At 38.9% G+C, this 18,611-nt stretch overlaps 2 protein-coding genes across 4 annotated transcripts in view; one reads left to right on the top strand and one right to left on the bottom strand.

Annotated features, from left to right (window-relative positions):
- LOC131666179 (MAP kinase-interacting serine/threonine-protein kinase 1) overlaps positions 1–11,821 on the bottom strand; it is a 53,946-nt gene extending 42,125 nt beyond the window's left edge. The window contains exon 1 of the mRNA XM_058938601.1: positions 11,664–11,821. Within this exon, the coding sequence (XP_058794584.1) occupies positions 11,664–11,681 (18 nt within the window). The 5' untranslated portion in view covers positions 11,682–11,821. The remainder of the gene's footprint in view (positions 1–11,663) is intronic.
- LOC131666160 (nitric oxide-associated protein 1) lies at positions 9–17,261 on the top strand. Of its 3 annotated transcripts, none has more exons than XM_058938588.1 (6): positions 9–43; positions 13,834–15,159; positions 15,268–15,564; positions 15,640–15,967; positions 16,049–16,266; positions 16,339–17,261. In XM_058938588.1, exons 2-6 carry the CDS (start codon positions 13,908–13,910, stop codon positions 16,524–16,526), a joined length of 2,283 nt encoding a protein of 760 aa, XP_058794571.1. In that variant the 5' UTR covers positions 9–43; positions 13,834–13,907; the 3' UTR covers positions 16,527–17,261. The 3 variants fall into 3 exon arrangements, with proteins under 3 accessions (XP_058794571.1, XP_058794563.1, XP_058794555.1); XM_058938580.1 differs by lacking the exon at positions 9–43 and adding an exon at positions 13,498–13,622; XM_058938572.1 differs by lacking the exon at positions 9–43 and adding an exon at positions 13,499–13,707.
- The last annotated feature ends 1,350 nt before the right edge of the window (positions 17,262–18,611 follow it).

Here is an 18,611-nt window from a genome sequence, read left to right as displayed (position 1 = left end):
TCTCATGGTTTCTCATTACTATTAGTTATAGTTTAGAATTATTGTAAGTTTTATGTAATTAGTTAAGCTAATTTGCGTATAGATTTTGCATGTATCGCTGCAAGTGATTTTGTAGGTTTCATAACCCGAAACCATTTTGTATAATAACAATAATCATAATAATAATAATAATATCAGCAGTAATAACACATTTGTATATTTACCATCGATTATTTGTTTGCGAGTAATCGTTTTTTATGATCTTAATGCAGTAGTAACATCTCCCTTTTTTCTCTACACAGCTTTTAAAAAGAGTGAAACCACATGCGAGTGTAGGCTATAGAAACTAGAGACTTTTTTCGTATCTAAAATTTTCTAGCAATAATCAAGTATTTATGTGTGGGGAGTATCAAGTATTCAAGTATGAAGCACCAATTCTGAAGTTGCCAAGAATGCAGCTAAGTTCGCTATCCAAATTATCGTATCTACGTATGCATAGTTGCTTGCTGCTAGAAAATTGAAGGATTTGCAAACGAGTTCTAGAGTCTGAAGTCTGCTCGCGCGAGCTTTCGCCTATTTTTAACGACGGACGTGCCGAGGAGGATTAATTTTGAATCGTGCCGAACAGATTTCCATTTGACGTTTCGCTGCGAATGGGAACGGAGAAACATAAATCCGAAGTCTAGCGCTTGCACATAATGCGCTCGAGCGATAAGTGGTGGCTGGCAAGAGCGGACGACTAATTAAGCGGCTCGTTAAATATACGAAGTCGCCTTTTTTTTTTGGCCGACGGGAGGCGCACGCGTGGCGAAGCGCGCAGTCGGCCGTGACGGGCAAATGCGCATCGATCTGTTTCCTTTGCCGGAAGTGCGCCTTGGCGCGCCCAAAAATACACAACAAAACTCGCTTGGAATCGACAGCGCGACGACGACGCAAACAAACCACGCGTCTTTATGTTCGCGCGGGCGCGTCACTCCAAGCTTACCTCTTCGCTGCCCCCCCCCCCCCTCCCCTCGCCCCGACATTTTGACAGCATTGTACAGGTTCAACAAGGGCATCTTAAATCACCCGGCGGCGAGAGAGGTTTTCAAATTAAGTCGCAATGCATGAACTCTAAGAACATCGATATCTTTCATTGTATTTCTTATTGAAATTGATACTTAAACTTTAGCAGCAAGACGGTATCACGGAGTAATGCGTTACGTAGACAAGGGCAAAACGTGTAATGTTAGCGATGATTAGACAAGTTACACTTAATTTAATTTTAAAAAAGAGAGCACCGAGCGACTGCAGCAGCTGGACTGATTGCGAAAACGAGTCGCGAGAGGAAGAGATTATATATCTGACTGGCTGTGATGCAATGCGACTGAGATGTAACTTGAAAGTCGCGTGTAAAAGACCTTTACGTAAACTTAATCGAGTGAAGAAGGGCTCCGCGTGACTTGCAGCTACAGCTGGCTCATTTCTTTTTTAATTTTTATAACGACACTGCACCCCGTGTGAAAATCATAAAAAAAGGAATACTTATAACTAGAATGTTTCAAACAAAGCTGCTAATCTCTGGTGCAAACAGTCATATCGATCGAATAAACATGGCTGTTAATTGAACGACGTGCTCGCGCGCACGATCCCATCAGATTTACCGAACCAACGGCAGCGGCATTATCAACGAAATGTGCATTCTCGCCGCGTCTATTTTTAAGGCAGCGAAATCGATACTCTCGACACGCGTACACGTTGACGAGCAGCGCTAGCAGCATCGAAGTGGCTCGACGAAAAGGCGCGCGTTAAAAACGACAAGTGGGCCGTCGGAGAACCGAGGAAGGGCCGGCGCGCCACGCCGCCGATCAAACGATACGCGTAGGAGCGAGGAATCCGGGGCACGAGAGCGTAAGCCCCTACGGTCCTTCGCGCGCATTTGCGCGGCGCGAGCCGAAGGCCGTGTGAACGCGACGTCAGAATCCGCAGCGCGACGCGCGATAAGCTCGGAGGCTCGCTATTTTATTACCTCGCTTGCAAGCCCAACGATAACACCGCGCGCGGACTGCAGCGAGCTTCGCGCTTGCAAGCTGCCGTCGAGAGCTTCGCTCGCGCGGATAAACCGAGAAGCGGTTAACGGCGAGTCAACGACACGTCAATCGTACGCTCGTGCGAGTAATGCCAGTCTACCGTTTGCCGAGTTGATTCCTCGTAAAGTTCGCGTGATGCTGTACAAATTAACGCGTGGGAAATGCAACAGCTCTGCATTTCGCTAGAACTGCGGTTCCACTTCTGAACGGGAAAGTCGGCGTAATTTTGACTTTCAGTGCGAAACGAACAACCAATTAGATGTACTTATACAGCAAAGACACTCGTGAATTATTCATCGGCATCGAGATCTCCGTTTTTTCTCTCCTGAATATTGATTCGACCAGCTTAGCCGATCGTTAAAATATGAATGCATAATGCGGCGGCAGAGGAAAAATTTTTCTTCCACGCCCGTTCAATTCAGCACGTGGAATCGCGCTAGTTGCCGGCTTACGTAAGCGAATCGCGAAAGAAATTATAAAAATCATTGCTAGAAAGCCCCTCCCGCGGCATTTTCGTTCAATTAGTAGCGACGCAGCTTTCTAACGTAAATCTTCGCTGGGAAAATCAGCGAGGACTCCTGTTTCGTATGTATAGGTTTTTACAACCGAATAATCAAGATAGGCAGTGCACAGGTGATTTGCGCTAGCAATAAAAAGAAACCCGCGCGGAGTAGCTCGAGGCGCAATCCGTCCGCGACTTCCTCCATGCGCAAACTCTCTCGTCGTCGGCGACTTCCTTTTCTAACGATGCGCGCGCCTTTCTCCATATTCTGGCTCGCCGTCTCATTTTTATTATTATTATTTTTCGCTGCATTTCGACTTCACGCGGACGAACAGCTCGCAATCTCACGACGACGGAAATAGACGCGCGGGCTGTCGATGTTACGCTTCGATTGGACGTAAAATCGGGCGGACGTTTAGTGGAGCGAGACACTCGCGACGATAATGTTGCGCGGACAGCCAAAAAAAAAAGATGCATCGACTACGTCGCTCATCGAAACCGTACCGAGGTGGTGGACGAGCCGCACACTCGGCGCTCGTTAACAATAATGCAAGTGATGCCGGCGAGGGTTGAAAACGAGTATTTAAAGCTCGCTGCTTCCGTCTGCCTTAATCCACACCACGGACGGAGAAAATCGAGGATCAGAGCCGAGTCGAGGGAAGAGAGCAGGCGGCAGCTCTGGTCGACTCGGTTCTCGCGCTGATGCGCACGACGCACGTGTGCGGCGACGACGCGGGCGCGCACTCGTTCGTTCAAGAGCGCCGGCAGATGTCGCGTGCTCGGCCGTCGACTGTTCGCCTACGGCCTTCGCGCGACGCACGCCGCAGGCAGAATATTCGCGAAGCGACGCTGTGCCGCCGGGCGTGGAGCGATCGGTCGATCGACGGCGCGCCGCGCTTATTTTCAGCCGGGCTGCGGACGACGCCCGGCGAAACAGAACTCGCGCTCGAACATTGTCGCCGCTGCTTGCGATCTGGGCTCGGCCGAGTCGCGAGCTCGTGGTCGAGCAAACGACCAGAGGGGCAATTGGTTGGAAAATGCGCTCGCGAGCCGCGACGAGCTGTTTCGGAGCAGCGGTCCGACCAGCTTTGCACGAAAGCCTACAACGCGCGGCCAAAAAAACTCGGCGCGGCGTGGCATTCGAATACTCCTGCTGCCACCCGCGCAAAATTCAGACGATCGAGCGGCGGCGATCGAACGCGAACGCAGCTGGCCAAGTGATTTTTGGCCACTTGACTTTTCGCACGATCACAGGGAGGCCGGACGACGAAACGCAAAGCTAAATGCGCGAGGGACGCGACAGCTCGTTCACGACCTCGCGTCGAGTAAGTCGAGCATCCAATTGAAAAATTGGCAGGTGAGCTTCGCGAGGAAGAAGCGGAGGCTCGCGTAACCCTATTCGATTAGGCGTCCGAACGTGTAAGGTCGTATACGCGTCCCTAAGCCGGTCAAGTCAGTGGATCCGCGTGTAGAAGAACGAGGCGACGGTCGCCCGAAGAATGGCTTCTCTCAGCGCGGCCTTGAGCCATCTCCTTCCTTGCGCACTGAGAAAATCGCTCGGAGCCATTCTCACAGACAGTCATTATAACACACGCCAGTCGGACGCAATCTGTTTCCCTGATTTTGTTAAGAAGCGTCCCTTGTTTTTTTTTTCTGGCGTTCCGTGCTTACGGGCCTGAGCTGCGCGCTAGTAAACAAGTTCGAAGGTTCGCGCTTGCTGTCTACGTGCTCTTCAGCACACTCTCTCCTGGACTGTCGCCCCGCGAGATCAGCAGAAGCGTAGCGCTCTCTCTCTCTCTCTCCCTCCCTCTGTATACCTATATACCACGACTTCGGTAGCATAGCTCAAGTGCCCGAAGTTTTCCGAGTTTAATGAGTCGCGTACGTAGTGTTCGTTATCTGGACAAGACGCCATGTTAGCTAAAAGTTTAGCTCGAGCATCGTGCCAAAATCTCTCCTTTGCATTCCTTTGACTGACAACACAAGGGCGAATATTTGCGAATTGTGTTCGGATGGGAAAAAATGGCGTAAAAGTGTCCTGTAGCGTTCAAAAACTAAGGTGATTCTCGAAGAAATGGTAACAAACGTGAGTGGCTTCGTGTGGTCTTTCAACTTGAAATGCAGTTCTCTTTTTTCTTATTCCTTTTTTTCGCAACACCGTTGAGATAAAAATACAATTTATGTGCCAAACAGTTTCATCTGGAGCAGCTTCTTCTTATTCCCGTCATCTTTTTATAGAGCTATGTATTCATTGGCTTCTCATCAAAAATTGTTATCTCACAGCTTCAAAACGCTGCAATTCAATTTAACGAGCAAATATCAGAGAATCGTGCGCGCGCGTGTGGGTGTTTTTTTCTTTATCTGTGCGAAAACGCTTTTGCGCAAAGTTCAATTACTTTTTCGAACGTTTCGCAATTGCACAGCCACCCACAGAACGAGCTTATCTCCGCAAAAAGAAAGAGCGACCGGAAGAGAATGAACTGAAAAAAAAAAAAAAAAAAAACAAAAGCATTACAAAGGCAAAACACAGCTCGTTCTCGCGTTAATCGAGTATACGTGTATAAAAAAAGAAAAAAAAAAAAAAAAAAACGAAAAGCGTTGTCGTTCCACACGCGCTGCACGGCTCGGTCCTCTATACCGTGATTCGCCTGCTGAAATCATATTGACTCTGCTAGCGCGCCCACATTCTCGATAACATCCATACGAATACCGCGAGTGGCATGTTTTGTAAAGAAGAAAAAAAAAAAAGAAGAGAGTGAGAAACCGACGACACGGAGTCTCCTCCTATCTAGCCGGGCAGAGAGCGAGTACAGTGATGCTCGGGGTGGTTGTTACGACGCACTAAGCGATTTGCGCAAGCGTCGACGGAGAACGAAGAGAGACGACCCGCGGAAAAGGACAGAGACAGGTGCTTCGGGGCGGTGTCGCGGCGTCGAACTATCACGGAATTGACGATTGGATTGCCCGGGCGATTTCGTAACGAGCAACGTTTCTTTCCCACTTTCGTTCGTCACGACGCGCATCCTGCGACCTCTACAGCTTCTTAGCCTAAAGAAGAAAAATAGGTATCCGCTACGGTGAATGACATTTGCAAGGTTACTTGACGTTTTCAATCGCCTGAAATTCTCAATGTTAAATAAAATTGCGCAGCTGCGTAGAACGACAATGCGATCGCACCCAAGAAATGAAAAAAAGCTTCTTATTTTCACACCGAACAAATTGGCTGCGTGCATCATACGTACGGCACCTCGATGGAATGAGAAATAAACGATGAAAATGAGTCAAGAGATTGAAAATCCACAGCAGGCGTCCTTGCTGCGTGCGGCGCGATAAAAAAAGCAAGGTTTTTCATTTAGGTACGAAAGTTAATTGCGGCATCGGTAAAAATGTTGCTTGCTGTAAAAAAAAAACAAGAAAAAAAACGGGGAAAAAATGCACCGCCACGCACGCAGCCGAAAAAAAAAAATTACGACATAAACTTCCTCGTACAACCGATCAGCGAGTCGCGAAAGCTCTTTAATTTCCATCGTCCATATATAATTAAAATAAACGTTTGCTCACGCGGGTCGATCGGGCAATTGCGCGAGCTCTATCTCTCAAAGTACGCATCCGGAAATAGAGCGCCGTAAGTGGACGAGCGATCGGCGCGAATGTGGAGAACAACGAGTACGAAGATTACGTGCGAAAAGGCGCAAACTTCCCGTCGGACTGACCTTGACCCAAATATATAAGCGGACCGCTTCTAGTTACACCCGGGGCGCTCGTATACCGTGCTCCGCGGACGCGTCGGCGACGCATCCAATTGCAAATGCTCTCTCGTCATTGCTTCCATAATATTGCCGTTCGTTCCCGGGTAGCCCGAGAACTCGCGCGCCCTGCATTATGCATTCTCCGCGGCTATCCGGATAATGCGCCCCGCTATTCAAAGCTATATCGACTCCATTATTCCGAGTAGCCTCTCGAAGGAAATTCGATTGCGAAGATTTTAATGGCGTTATGCAAAGTACGCTATTTTGAAAAAGCTCGGCGACCTGTCTGCACATGTGATTTCACGGAAAGCCTTGCTTTGACTGAATTGAAGTGGAATGTTGATGTAGGTAAGTGCTATTGTTCGCAAGGTTAATTCCAAGTATACGGCTGCGAGCGAGATAAAAACTCATTGTCGAATGGATTCTTGAACAACATTTTCTATTGCCTTTTTTCCAATGTCGCTCGACTTGTAGATCGACTGACGTGTCTACCGTCAGACGAACAATCAATCGATTATGTGAGTGTTAACTGTCACCAAGACTGACATCTTCGTGCGATTCTATATCGTTACGAAAAAAAACTTTCTTTTTGTTGCAGTTGTAGAGTTGCTTTTTATTGCCGACGCTGCAACCATTAATATTCTCTTTCCAACCAATCGTTTAGTGTAAAAAAAAGAAATATTAATCAGCGAAGAACAGCAACTCGGATTATATAACGTCGAGACAGGTCTATTTCTGTGGCAGTAAAAAATGAACAAGCAGAATTCGTACGAATTCACGGCTTCATTAACGTCAAACTCTCCCATTCGTTCAAATAACTCTATCCTTAATGAAAAAAAGCAATGATTATTATCAACGGCCTGACAACCAGCGCGAAAAGCGCACCATAAGTCGGACGACCTTTTGATCTGGTGACGCGCTGGCTCGAGTGTACTCGCTCGAAGCTGTAGGCCAGTGCGACGATGGGATAAATTTTGCGCGTGCGCGCGACCGAGTTCGCGTCGAGACGTGCGCGCGGCAGAAAGACAACAAAAATATATCGCGTTCGTCTTTCGAGGAAATTCAGCAGCCAGACGACTCGATGCGGCACGTGCGCGCGCGGGTGGGCGTTCACGCACGTGTGTGTGTGTGCGTGCGAATCCAGAGGGACGCACTGGCGCAGAGAAGCAGCGAACGAGGGAGAGAGAGCGCGGCCCGACGAGGAGTCGAGCGCTCCGTGAAACGCCGGCCGGCAGGCTGGCGCGCTCCATTGGCCCCGGCTACCTGCGGCGTAATTGCGCAGTTAGCTTTCGCGCGGCCTGGCCGCAGCCGAAAAACAGCCGCTCCTCTTTGCCCCCGTACACGTGCATTATTACAGCACGCGCTACGCGAAAGTGACTTCCTTTATAGATTCGGTCACGCACACTTGCCCCTGGCGATGTATCCGTGTGACAAGTGCGCAGTACTTCCGTGGCGGGCGGTTCGATTTTCATTATGAGAGCGCTCATCTGGAACGTAGATGTCGATCGTCGCCGGGAATGGAATTGAGCTATTTATGCCGGGAAACAGTATACTTACTATACGTACACGACAATAGCTGCTACGCAGTCTTCTAATTCTCTCTCTGTTTTTCTTCTCCTTCTTCTTTTCTGTGGACGAGTGAAAACATGCTATTTCTATCTAAGTTCAGTCGCGTGGAATCACGCGAGTATGTGCTTGCTTTTAATTAGCTGTTGTTATCGAGGCGTGCTTTTAACTCAGTTATTTTGGTCTTGTTTGTCCGAGCGCAAAGTGTTTTGCGCGTACTTGCAATGTATGCTAATTTTAAATTACGCGCCACCTTATCCATCGCATGACGCATCGCCTTTATAGATTGCGCCACTGTCCAACAGAAAAATAGCGCCTTTAATCAAATCGTTTGTTTTTTTTCTCTTGTGGGCCTTGTGAAAAAGTCATACAATAAGTTTTGTTAGCACGTGAGCTATTAATAAATACGCATACATTAGATTAATGTAATATTTCATGGATTTTATGCTAAATCAATTACCTTTACCAATGGTGTATGTAATTTTGTAATATTTTAATCTATATGTTAAATAAAAAAACATCCGAGGGTTTAGTTTCCAGCAATTTCCTTTCGAAAAGTTATACTCTCTTTGATGAAGTTACAATTTTTATAAATACTTTTTCAAACTTTTTAATGTCCGACATATCCATTAATTTCAAATGAGTGTACAATGTTGAGTATGATTTTCTCACAATGTTTTCATCACATTATAAGCACATACCTACTTCACGTTAGACAAACTATCAGAGCTGCTACTAACTTCCCACTTGAATGTCTCATATAAAAATACTTTCTATACTAAAATTAAGTTCCATTATAACTATAGTCTCTTGTCGATTGATACTTTTTATTAATTAACAATTTCATAATTATCCGTATCGTATATTTGAAAATGATTACGACAAAGTCTCACAAACTATCATGAAAAAAAATATTTGTTTTCACTTAAAATTTATTTAATAACAGGTAATTAAAGTTGTTCTTTTCTACTAGACAAATCAAAGATTGAAGATATGAAATGTTATCGAATGCGAAAGTTGATGTGATCATTAATGCATTGGCATTCATTCTAACGCGAAAGTTAATTTTATTATAATCAGATTGACATATGCTATTAAGGCCTGCTGACTAAGTGATCAAAGTAGCCCACGAGTCTATAACCATCCATTTACATAAAACAGATATTCCATTCAAATTTTGTTTCCGACAGCCTATAAACTAATGCCCATACTTTTAAGATAGAAAGCTAATCATACATTGGGTTAACGTTTCATTCGTTATAAGGATACATATATATATATGAAAGTAGACGACAGGTAATTGAAGGCGTCTACTTAGAACGTGAAATTCGCGGACATTTGCAACGAGTAAAACAATACAACTTGCAATTTAATTGGTTATCCGTTACTCAAATGAAACGATAAAATGCGAAGCCTCCCAAAGCCGTTATCATTAAAAATCACTACAACGCGAGATTTTTTGCTCGCCGGTTATTGATTCGTTCAAGAGTAGAAACATCCAGTGCACGACTGAAGCTGCAACTATAACCGAGTGTATGCACTCCGCGTAAAGTGTGTACGCCGACACTGTAAGGAATTCCCCGAGCGATTGGAGAGCGGCAGAGATGAAGGGCCCCTTTACTGCAACTGTTCGCGGTCTTGGCGCAAAGCGTAACGAATTGTTACGAGCCGCCAGGGCTTGCGTTTTTCCTGAGGGTGTAGCTTTGTTGTCTACTCAGCGGAGAAGAAAAGAAAAACAACAACACGCACTTCCGTTTCCGATCCACTGTACGAAACAACAACCATCAATTATCAGATTTTTTTTTATGGAAGCTATACGCGTACTTTGATTTTCGATTCAGATAATCGAATTAAAACTGCTAATATACTAACTTGATTAAAGCGTGAGTCGTGGACGTTAAACCATATAGTCGATCGGATTGAATCTAGTATGAATCAGAAAAATACGTGTAAAGAACGTAATAAATAATGGAATCGAAAAACAAATTGACATTTTAAGAGCGTTATCGCAAGCGCAAATCCATTAAACGTAATTCTCTCAAATTACCGGTTTGCTCGATAACATCCCAAGTCTAACGGTACAGCGACTATTTGTAAAAAAGAAAAAAAAAAGAAAAAAAAACAGTTTATTTTGCAAAAAGAGAATTCGTCGAACTGTTTATCAGCTTCTTACAATTGGCAGCGAGGTGTAGGAAAAACGAAGGAGAGCACCGTCGTTGGGCACTGGTCCTTATCTTGACTCCTCGAGTGCAACGGTGAGACCGAATAACGTCTCTGTGTGCGCGCAAGCCTGGTGCATCTCGCGCCTGAGCGAACACGGAGCTGCGTGTACCCACAATAACACGGCTCTCTCTCTCTCTCTCTTTAGCGAGGTCAGTGCGTATCGATGCTTCACAGCGAACAATGCGAAAGGAAAAATGAAAAAAATACTCAGTCCACATTTCGGCGTACGTTGCGGCTCCGGAACTATGCTACTATTTGACGAAGATTTTAATTAAACTCTTTCCTTGCCGCGCGAGCTTTTCAGAGAGAGCGCGCGCGAGGAATTTTAAATAATACGAATGTGCGCAATTCCGCTTTTATTAAATTCCTTGTAAATGCAGCATGCAAGCGCTTGCGGTACAAGTGAAATTTCGCTCTGCACGAGTTCTACTGCAAATGTAATTCATATTAGAATTTTTGTTGTTGGTCTGCTGAATAACAATTATTTGAAATTCAATGTTATTTAATGAGATTCTCGTGTGCTCATTTCAGAGTTACGCTTTTAAAGCTCTGCTTCGGTGCATGGGTTTCTTTTATTTATTAGAACTTGGCAAGTCAATTTGTTATCTTCAGTGTGCCTCATTGGCGCAAACATTGGTGTTTAAAAATACGTCGAGGCATAATATGCGTTATTATACGATAGGAATAACTGGCGTTCTGTTAAAAAAAAGCGGAGCTATCGGAATATCAAAGATGATGGATAATTTATCGAGCATGTACTATTATTAAATGATTTTAAATTGAATCTTTAAAGCAATAAGTATCAGTAAAATTTTGTTTGCGTGTAGGATACGTATAATGAGAATTATGCATATAACCAACGGGTCATGTCTAAGTAAACATATCCTGTTTTTACTCGGTTTCAAATAAAGAATCTATTTTATAGTGACAAGACGCGGATGTCCATTTCAATGCCAACAAAACAATGTGTATCGTCAATCGGTAACTGACGAACTTCGACTACATTTTTGAAAATATCAAGCACGAATGATCGCATAAACGTGATATTTTTCACTCGTGTGATGACGACGCATTAAAGCATGTCGCTGAATAGTGCTCTGTGACATGAATGCAAAACATCGCGTCTTATTGACAAAAAAACTATTTGTTTCGAAAATATGCCTTCTAGAAATATCTTCACCCATCGCAACTATTATAACTTCGAACATTGCGTTTTCAGAATCGACAAATTGAAAAAAGTCAAAATATTTGTTGCAAGTTTATAAGAGAATGAAAATTATACCAAGTAGACATGTACTTATGACATTTAAACATTAAAGATGCCAAACAAAAAATGTGCTTGACCGACAACTTTATAGAAATTTGGAAATAATATCACTACAATGTCAAATACCTGTCCCAAGAAAGCACATGTCAAATCAAAACAAACATAGTAATCGAAGATGGTGACTACTACATTAAACGTGTAAATATGTACGGCGCTTTTGCATTAATATGACAGAAAATTGTCGAATGTCATCAATCAATTCTTTATAGCAGATCAAGTGTAATTGATCGTAAACAACATAAACTTACTTTCTCCGTATCCTCCATGACGCCGGAAATTCACGTGAGCGCGGAAAATTACACACATCCCAAAACACTTCTAACCTTACACTGAAATGACGCGGCACTCGGGCATGTACGCAGCGAGTTCATTCTGTCTTCGTCGCTCTCATAGTCTCATCCCTACAGACACCGGTATCGGCAAGCATGCCCACACTGGGATTCGTCTAAATATCAAGGCGCGAAATTACTTATGAATCATAAAGATCACTATTGTTGTAATAAAAATTGAAACTATACAAAATAAGCTGACCATCAACGGCTTGTAATTGTATTATTTTTAATGAATTAATGTATTCCGTGACGTTGTCGCAAAAATAAAACTACGCCGTTTAGCGTGTGACGATGGTTGATGCGCCGTAAATTGACGACACATCACTCGCACCCAACTCCTCGCTGCCTCGATGCCAATGTCCTTGCCGAAAATATACGTTGTGTACGTACACGATCAAACCAGAGAGGTCTTTTTGTTTACGCCAACTGACTCATAAGCCTTACTTTTCTTACGATGCACTTTCACGACCGTTTGACAACGGAAGGCCTTGAGATGTGCAGCTGTTTCCCTATATACTGATCAAGGCTCTTCTTTCTGACTCAAGTTGATTGTATGCACGTTGTTTTTTAGTGAATTGTCGTTCTACTATACCCTGTGACGATTGATAATTGTCATATGTACATGCAGCCTTCTATGCGTTTCAGATAATTTTATCGTAATTCAAAATCCATCCAAGTTACTTTAAACTTTCAGGACTCCAAGTTCATAAATAAATCCATACCTGTGCAGAGTATCAAATCGATTGATTATCTGGTGTTCTCAGGCATAAGGCAAGGCGTGAACATGGAAGGTTTTTTGTCATAACATTTTTAATAACTAGGCCACTTTTTTGACAAACTAAACGATGCTAGATATCATAAAGTTTGACCATTCAGTTCCGGCGCAATAGCTATTAGAATGTTACACTTTTGGCGATTGTACGATTCAGTACATGTCGTTTATCGTTAACTATGAAAGTTTATATTTCTGTTGCTGACTTATTGATCAATTATTATAATGAATTACAGTTGTAATAATCATTACAAAGTCTCTTATAATTACATTTTTTTATTTTTATCTTCTCGTAGCTATGTATATACTATACAGTATATGATATTCTACCTTAACACATTTAAATTAGCTTTCAATTAATCAAAATAGTATATTACGGTACGTACGTAGGACTGAAGTAGCTTATTATGCACGGCGTGATATTAGTGATGGAGCGTTAAAGAGCGAAATAATCCTTCGGTAAACCAATGAACTACTTCAGTTCCAAAGTGTCGTGCACACTATTTAATAGTTAATTATCCTTTCGTGTGTGTGTATTGGTACGATTTATTTCCTTTATTTTGAGATAGCATGTGAACGTATTTTGCATGGAATAATTAATAGTATTTCGAAAAATGTATAGATAGTGCAAAAAGAGGCAAAATTTCACATTTCCCATTCTTTCGACTTTTGGTAGTTTTTGCCCGTGGATTTTTCCAATTTGAAAAACTTCTACTATAATTGTTACTACACTAGTATTTTACACAATAGGTTGATAAATACATAAGTAACAATTTCAAATGTATAAAAAGAATAGCTGTAAAGAATTTGGCTTTGTCTCCAAACTATTAATATATAGTTTATTACTTTTATAACTCTACAATAACTATCATTTCCGTTTCAGGAACGCACTTTTGAATTTTTTATTGTCGCGCCATTCTAAGAAACACACGTGTTCGGCACTTTCATAATATAACCTTACTTTTCCAGATGTAAAACGTTAAACTCGATTGTATTAACACGAATGTAGAAGCGTCTATATTCGTCGCTATTCACAATATTTATACGTTTGAATCATAATAATTGTTTTGTTACGACAACTCACATCTATACTTACCATAAATGTAATCAATTTCTACTATTAATTTTTTCATGAAAATGCATGTCAAAGGGTAGATGATTCAAAGTATTCTACAAATTATAAACATTGTAAGCATTTTTCGCTGTAAAATTTTCAAATTATTTTATTTCTTTCAAGTTAGATCGTTAAATCATTACCAATGCTGAAAGTACAATTTTACAATGTGCTCATTGAACATTATTTTTGTATTACAGGTACTCATAAAATATGCAAAAATTGTATCAAGTAATCATATTGCTCATATGCTAATTTAAAATATTTTTGAAAAATGCAGCTAAATATTCTAAAACTATATAAATTCAAAAGAGCACAGAAAATATACTTGTACACTTCATTGAAATATCATAATCAAGAAGTTTATAATAAGTTGATTTCAAAAAGCACAACTGACTTCAATGATATCATAGATCCAAAAGTAAAAAATATAAAAGATAAACTGTTGTACAGTGATTATTTAGAAAATAATCAATTGAAATATGGCTATAAACAAAATATAAGGATAAAAAATAAACTTCGATATAAATTTGACAAAGAAAAACAAGAATTAGATCGGAGTAGTTTTACCTTAAGTATTGCTTTAAAATATCTAGATAATGAAAGTTCAAATTTATTTATAAAATCACAGATTAAAGAAATCAATGACCATAAAACTGATACAGAAGAATTAGATAAAGAGAAACCAATTTACATGCCTTATGCTCAAACTGATAAATTTGAAAAGAAAATTATAAATACTTCTAAAAATATAGATGAAAATGAATTACATTTATTAGATGAAAAATTTAAAAAGCTATATGAAAAATATTTGGAAATTACATCATATTCACCTCAAAATCCAACTGCAGCAAGTATTAAGGAATTTAAATTAAGATTAGGAGATGATTGTTCAAAAATTCCCTCAAGTTGGATGACAGATTATGAAGTATATAACGATGAAAGGCAACAAAATATAGTGAATGATGAGGAAGTGAAATATGGAACACCAGATCCAAATATTGCAGTTAGTTCTATACCTTGCGGGGGCTGTGGAGCACTTTTACATTGTCAAGATCCTGCTATTCCTGGATATTTACCATCAGAGTTGTTTACAGACATCTGTGACATTGATTTGAAGTCAATTATATGTCAAAGATGTCATTTTATGAAAAATTATGATACTTGCTTAGATGTACGAGTTTCACCAAAAGAATATCCAAAGTTATTAGAACAAATAAATGATAACCCAAAAGCTTTGGTCATATTATTAGTAGATCTTACTGATTTTCCATGTAGTATATGGCCAGAGTTGCCATCACTCATTGGACCTAAAAGAAACGTAATTGTAATAGGAAATAAAATAGATCTCTTACCAGTGGATGGACCAGAATTTAAAAATCACGTTAAAGATTGTTTGACTGAATCTTTAATCCAAATGGGCATAGTGAAGTCAAAAATTAAACATATTGGTCTTGTTTCAGCCAAAACTGGATTTGGAATAGAAGAAGTGATAAATAAATTGCATGCAACATGGAATTACAAGAGTATGTTAGATTATATAACAATAATTTCATTTTATATTGATATTCCATCAGTTTCCACAGTTAGTTTTTCTATAATCAAAGCTAATAAAAATTAACTTTATTTGTTAGGTGACATTTATTTAGTGGGCTGCACTAATACAGGAAAATCAACACTTTTTAATCATTTATTACAATCAGATTTATGTAAATCACAAGCTGTTGATCTTGTACAAAGAGCAACAACATCTCAATGGCCAGGAACAACCTTAAACCTACTGAAATTTCCTATTTTAAGACCTACTCCTTGGAGATTGTATGTTAGAGTGAAAAGACTGCAAGAAGATCGGAAATTGAAAGTTGAAGAGGATCGCGATCAGTTAAGGCAATATAGAAAAACTCGAAACATCGAGCTGACAACTCTACAAAGTAAGTTATTACATTTTTATCATTTAAAAATATAAAGAATTTTAATTGCTAAATAAGTTATTCTTATTTACTTAGGTCGCATCACGCACTCATTCAAAAAAGACTATGAAATCAAGCAGGCCATTACGAAATCACCAAATCAAAATTTTATCGAACTTAGAGAAATAAAAAAATTTGGTTTAGATGAAACAGCTAATGAATACAAGTATAGTAAATGGTTTTATGATACACCAGGTACCATTCAACCCGACCAAATTTTACACCTTTTAACCACAGATGAATTATTAAAAACTCTTCCAAAGAAAGTGATTTCTCCAAGAACATTTTGTATTTGGCCTGGCCAATCAATATTTATAGCTGGATTAGGAAGATTAGATATTTTAGATGTTCCTACTTTCATAAGGTAACTAATTTGTATTCATTCAAATATAACATTGTAAAATTCATGTAGTAGGAAGTATTAATTAACTGTATTGAACTACAGGTGTACAGTATTTGCAAATTTAGTTTTACCAATTACAATATGTCGAGTGGAGAATGCTGACTTTATTTATAGAAGATTACTTGAATCGGAAGCATTTATTGTTCCAGTGAACAATCCAAATCGATTAAAAATGTGGCCAGAATTAAAATCAAAAGATATGGAAACAGTTGGAATTGGTGATAAAGAATCTGTGTCTGATGTGGTGTTATCTAGTGCTGGTAAATAATTATATAAATTTAAAAAATTTTAAATTTAAATTAGGATACATAATAAGTAAATATAATTTAAAGGTTGGATAGCGATCACGGCAAAATCAGATGAAAAAGTCACTATGAGGGGTTGGACACCAGAAGGTCGAGGAATCTATTTACGAACTCCAGCGTTATTGCCATATTCTGTAAATTTACGTGGGATGCGTAGAATTAATAGTCCTGCGTACAGATTAGGTCGACGAGTATATACATCAAATAGGTACTAGAAATTTAAAAAAATAATAAAAAGAACTTTTTTCTCCGTTTTCCTCACGTTGTTTTGAAAAATACGGTACCTATGTAACATGTTCGAAAAAGAGATTTTAATTAGATAATAGTAATAGTACTAGTGCGGGACAATAGATTCTTATCTTGTGTGAGGTTTATTGAAGTAAAGCAAGGATAAAAAGGTAGACGAGACGAAAATCTGTTTTCTGAACATGTTAGGTTCAATTTTTTTTCAAAACATGTGGAAAGCATCCATTTAAGCGCACGTTTTTCGTCGAGAGTGCAAGAAAAGTCGTACCACGGCATGTTAAAAAGTCTGTCTAACAAACAAAAATTTCCAGTTTTTTGTCAATTAATGTGATTTTGTATAATGTTGTTTATTAAATTGTACTTTCAATTGTCATCAGTTATATTTTTATAAGAAATTAAAAAAATGTATATATAAAACGTATATTACAGTCGTTATAAATCAGTGGAATTACTATTTATGCTAAAATGAATACTTTTTCTATACTGTTAATTGGATGTCGAATGATTGAAAATTTTGAATTTTAATAACTATAGAAAACATTTTTTCTTCTGTATTCCAATTATTATGCTAGATGAAGTAAGCAATGTAACTATCTAAATGTTACATAAATAAATGTGCACCAAGGTATTCTTTTTGAAAAATCACACCTTTTGCCCTCTTCAATCACTTTAAATGGCAATTTATAAATTATGAAGGACTGCTATAAACGAATATTCAATAAATATAGTATTTTTTAATTTGAATAATTAAACATATAAAAACTTCATGTTTATGTACAGTTTAGTTCAATGTTATCCAAATAAAAATTAATTGTACATATTTTATTTTTGTACACCACAAAAGTAAAATATGTATTAAGTCTGATACTAACATTCTAACAGGTGATCGTATTGAGAAAGTTAGTATATCTATCTAAAGATATACTAACGTAGTCAATGAAATGGTTTAATTTTTTTGGTAATAAGAAAAATGTACTATTTTTAATGAACTTCAATGGTAATTTTTTTATGATTAGTAAAATTGACCGTTAATTATTAACAATTGTAAATAAAAATATTTCAAAGTATATGAAAATGCGAAATTTAGCGCTTTTATCTAGTATCAATCAATCACAACGCTGAATGTATGCGATTCGTTATTTTTTTAAGATATAAAAAAAAATAAATAAAAAAAAATAATAAAAAAATAGAGGAGAGGATAGAACCGCGTTAGCTACGCTTAACAATTTAATTTTGTTTATATTTTAATCTGTTGGACGTGATATCACGTTTTCCGTAGAATGTCTCCATATTAATAAATAAATCATTTTAATTTAACTATTTTTCAACTACTTTTTTATTGTTCATCTGTGACTATTTGAAGAATTTGTTTACATTTATAAATTCAATTTCAAGTTTTTAAAAATAAATTAACGGTGCCGAATGCACCGAAATCAATACACACAATTTCATATGAAATGTCAATTAACAATTTTTTCATTATTGATGATATTTATCCGAATTAAGATATTCTATAAATTTATATGTTCGATCAAATTCAGTCAATCACACCACGAATAAAATTACTTCACTCAGTATTATTTTTTCGTATAGGAAAGAAAAAATATATAGGATCAGATACACTTTCCCCACTCTTATCTTCTTTTTCACTTCTTATTGTTATATTAATTAAAATATTTAAGATAAATTACTGTTTTCAATTTTTTTACAAAACATATATCGCAGCGGAAAAATGTGTATTATTGATGAAATACATTGGCAAATTCGATTTATCATATCGAAAACTGCAATAAATAATCCTTTTGTTTTTTCTTAACGGATTAAATTATTAGTAAACTTTTTGAATGAAGATTACAACCTTACAACCTTTATTTTAATCTTACACATTCAAAAATCAGATTATTAATTAGGAATAAAAAATATTTAGAGCAATGTCAACAGTTTGTTTTTACGAAATGACTTATTCGCTGCTAGTTTTATAAAATGAATGTAACAACAATAACACTGCTGGCTATCTACTTTCATTACATTTAAAATTATCCGTATCAGTTATA

The sequence above is a fragment of the Phymastichus coffea genome, unplaced genomic scaffold, assembly GCF_024137745.1.
Source record: "Phymastichus coffea isolate CEN01 unplaced genomic scaffold, Cenicafe_Pcof_1.1 PCOF00003, whole genome shotgun sequence".
Classification (NCBI taxonomy): Eukaryota; Metazoa; Arthropoda; class Insecta; order Hymenoptera; family Eulophidae; genus Phymastichus; species Phymastichus coffea.
Note: the sequence above shows the minus strand (reverse complement) of the source record. Positions and strands in the feature narration are given on the sequence as shown.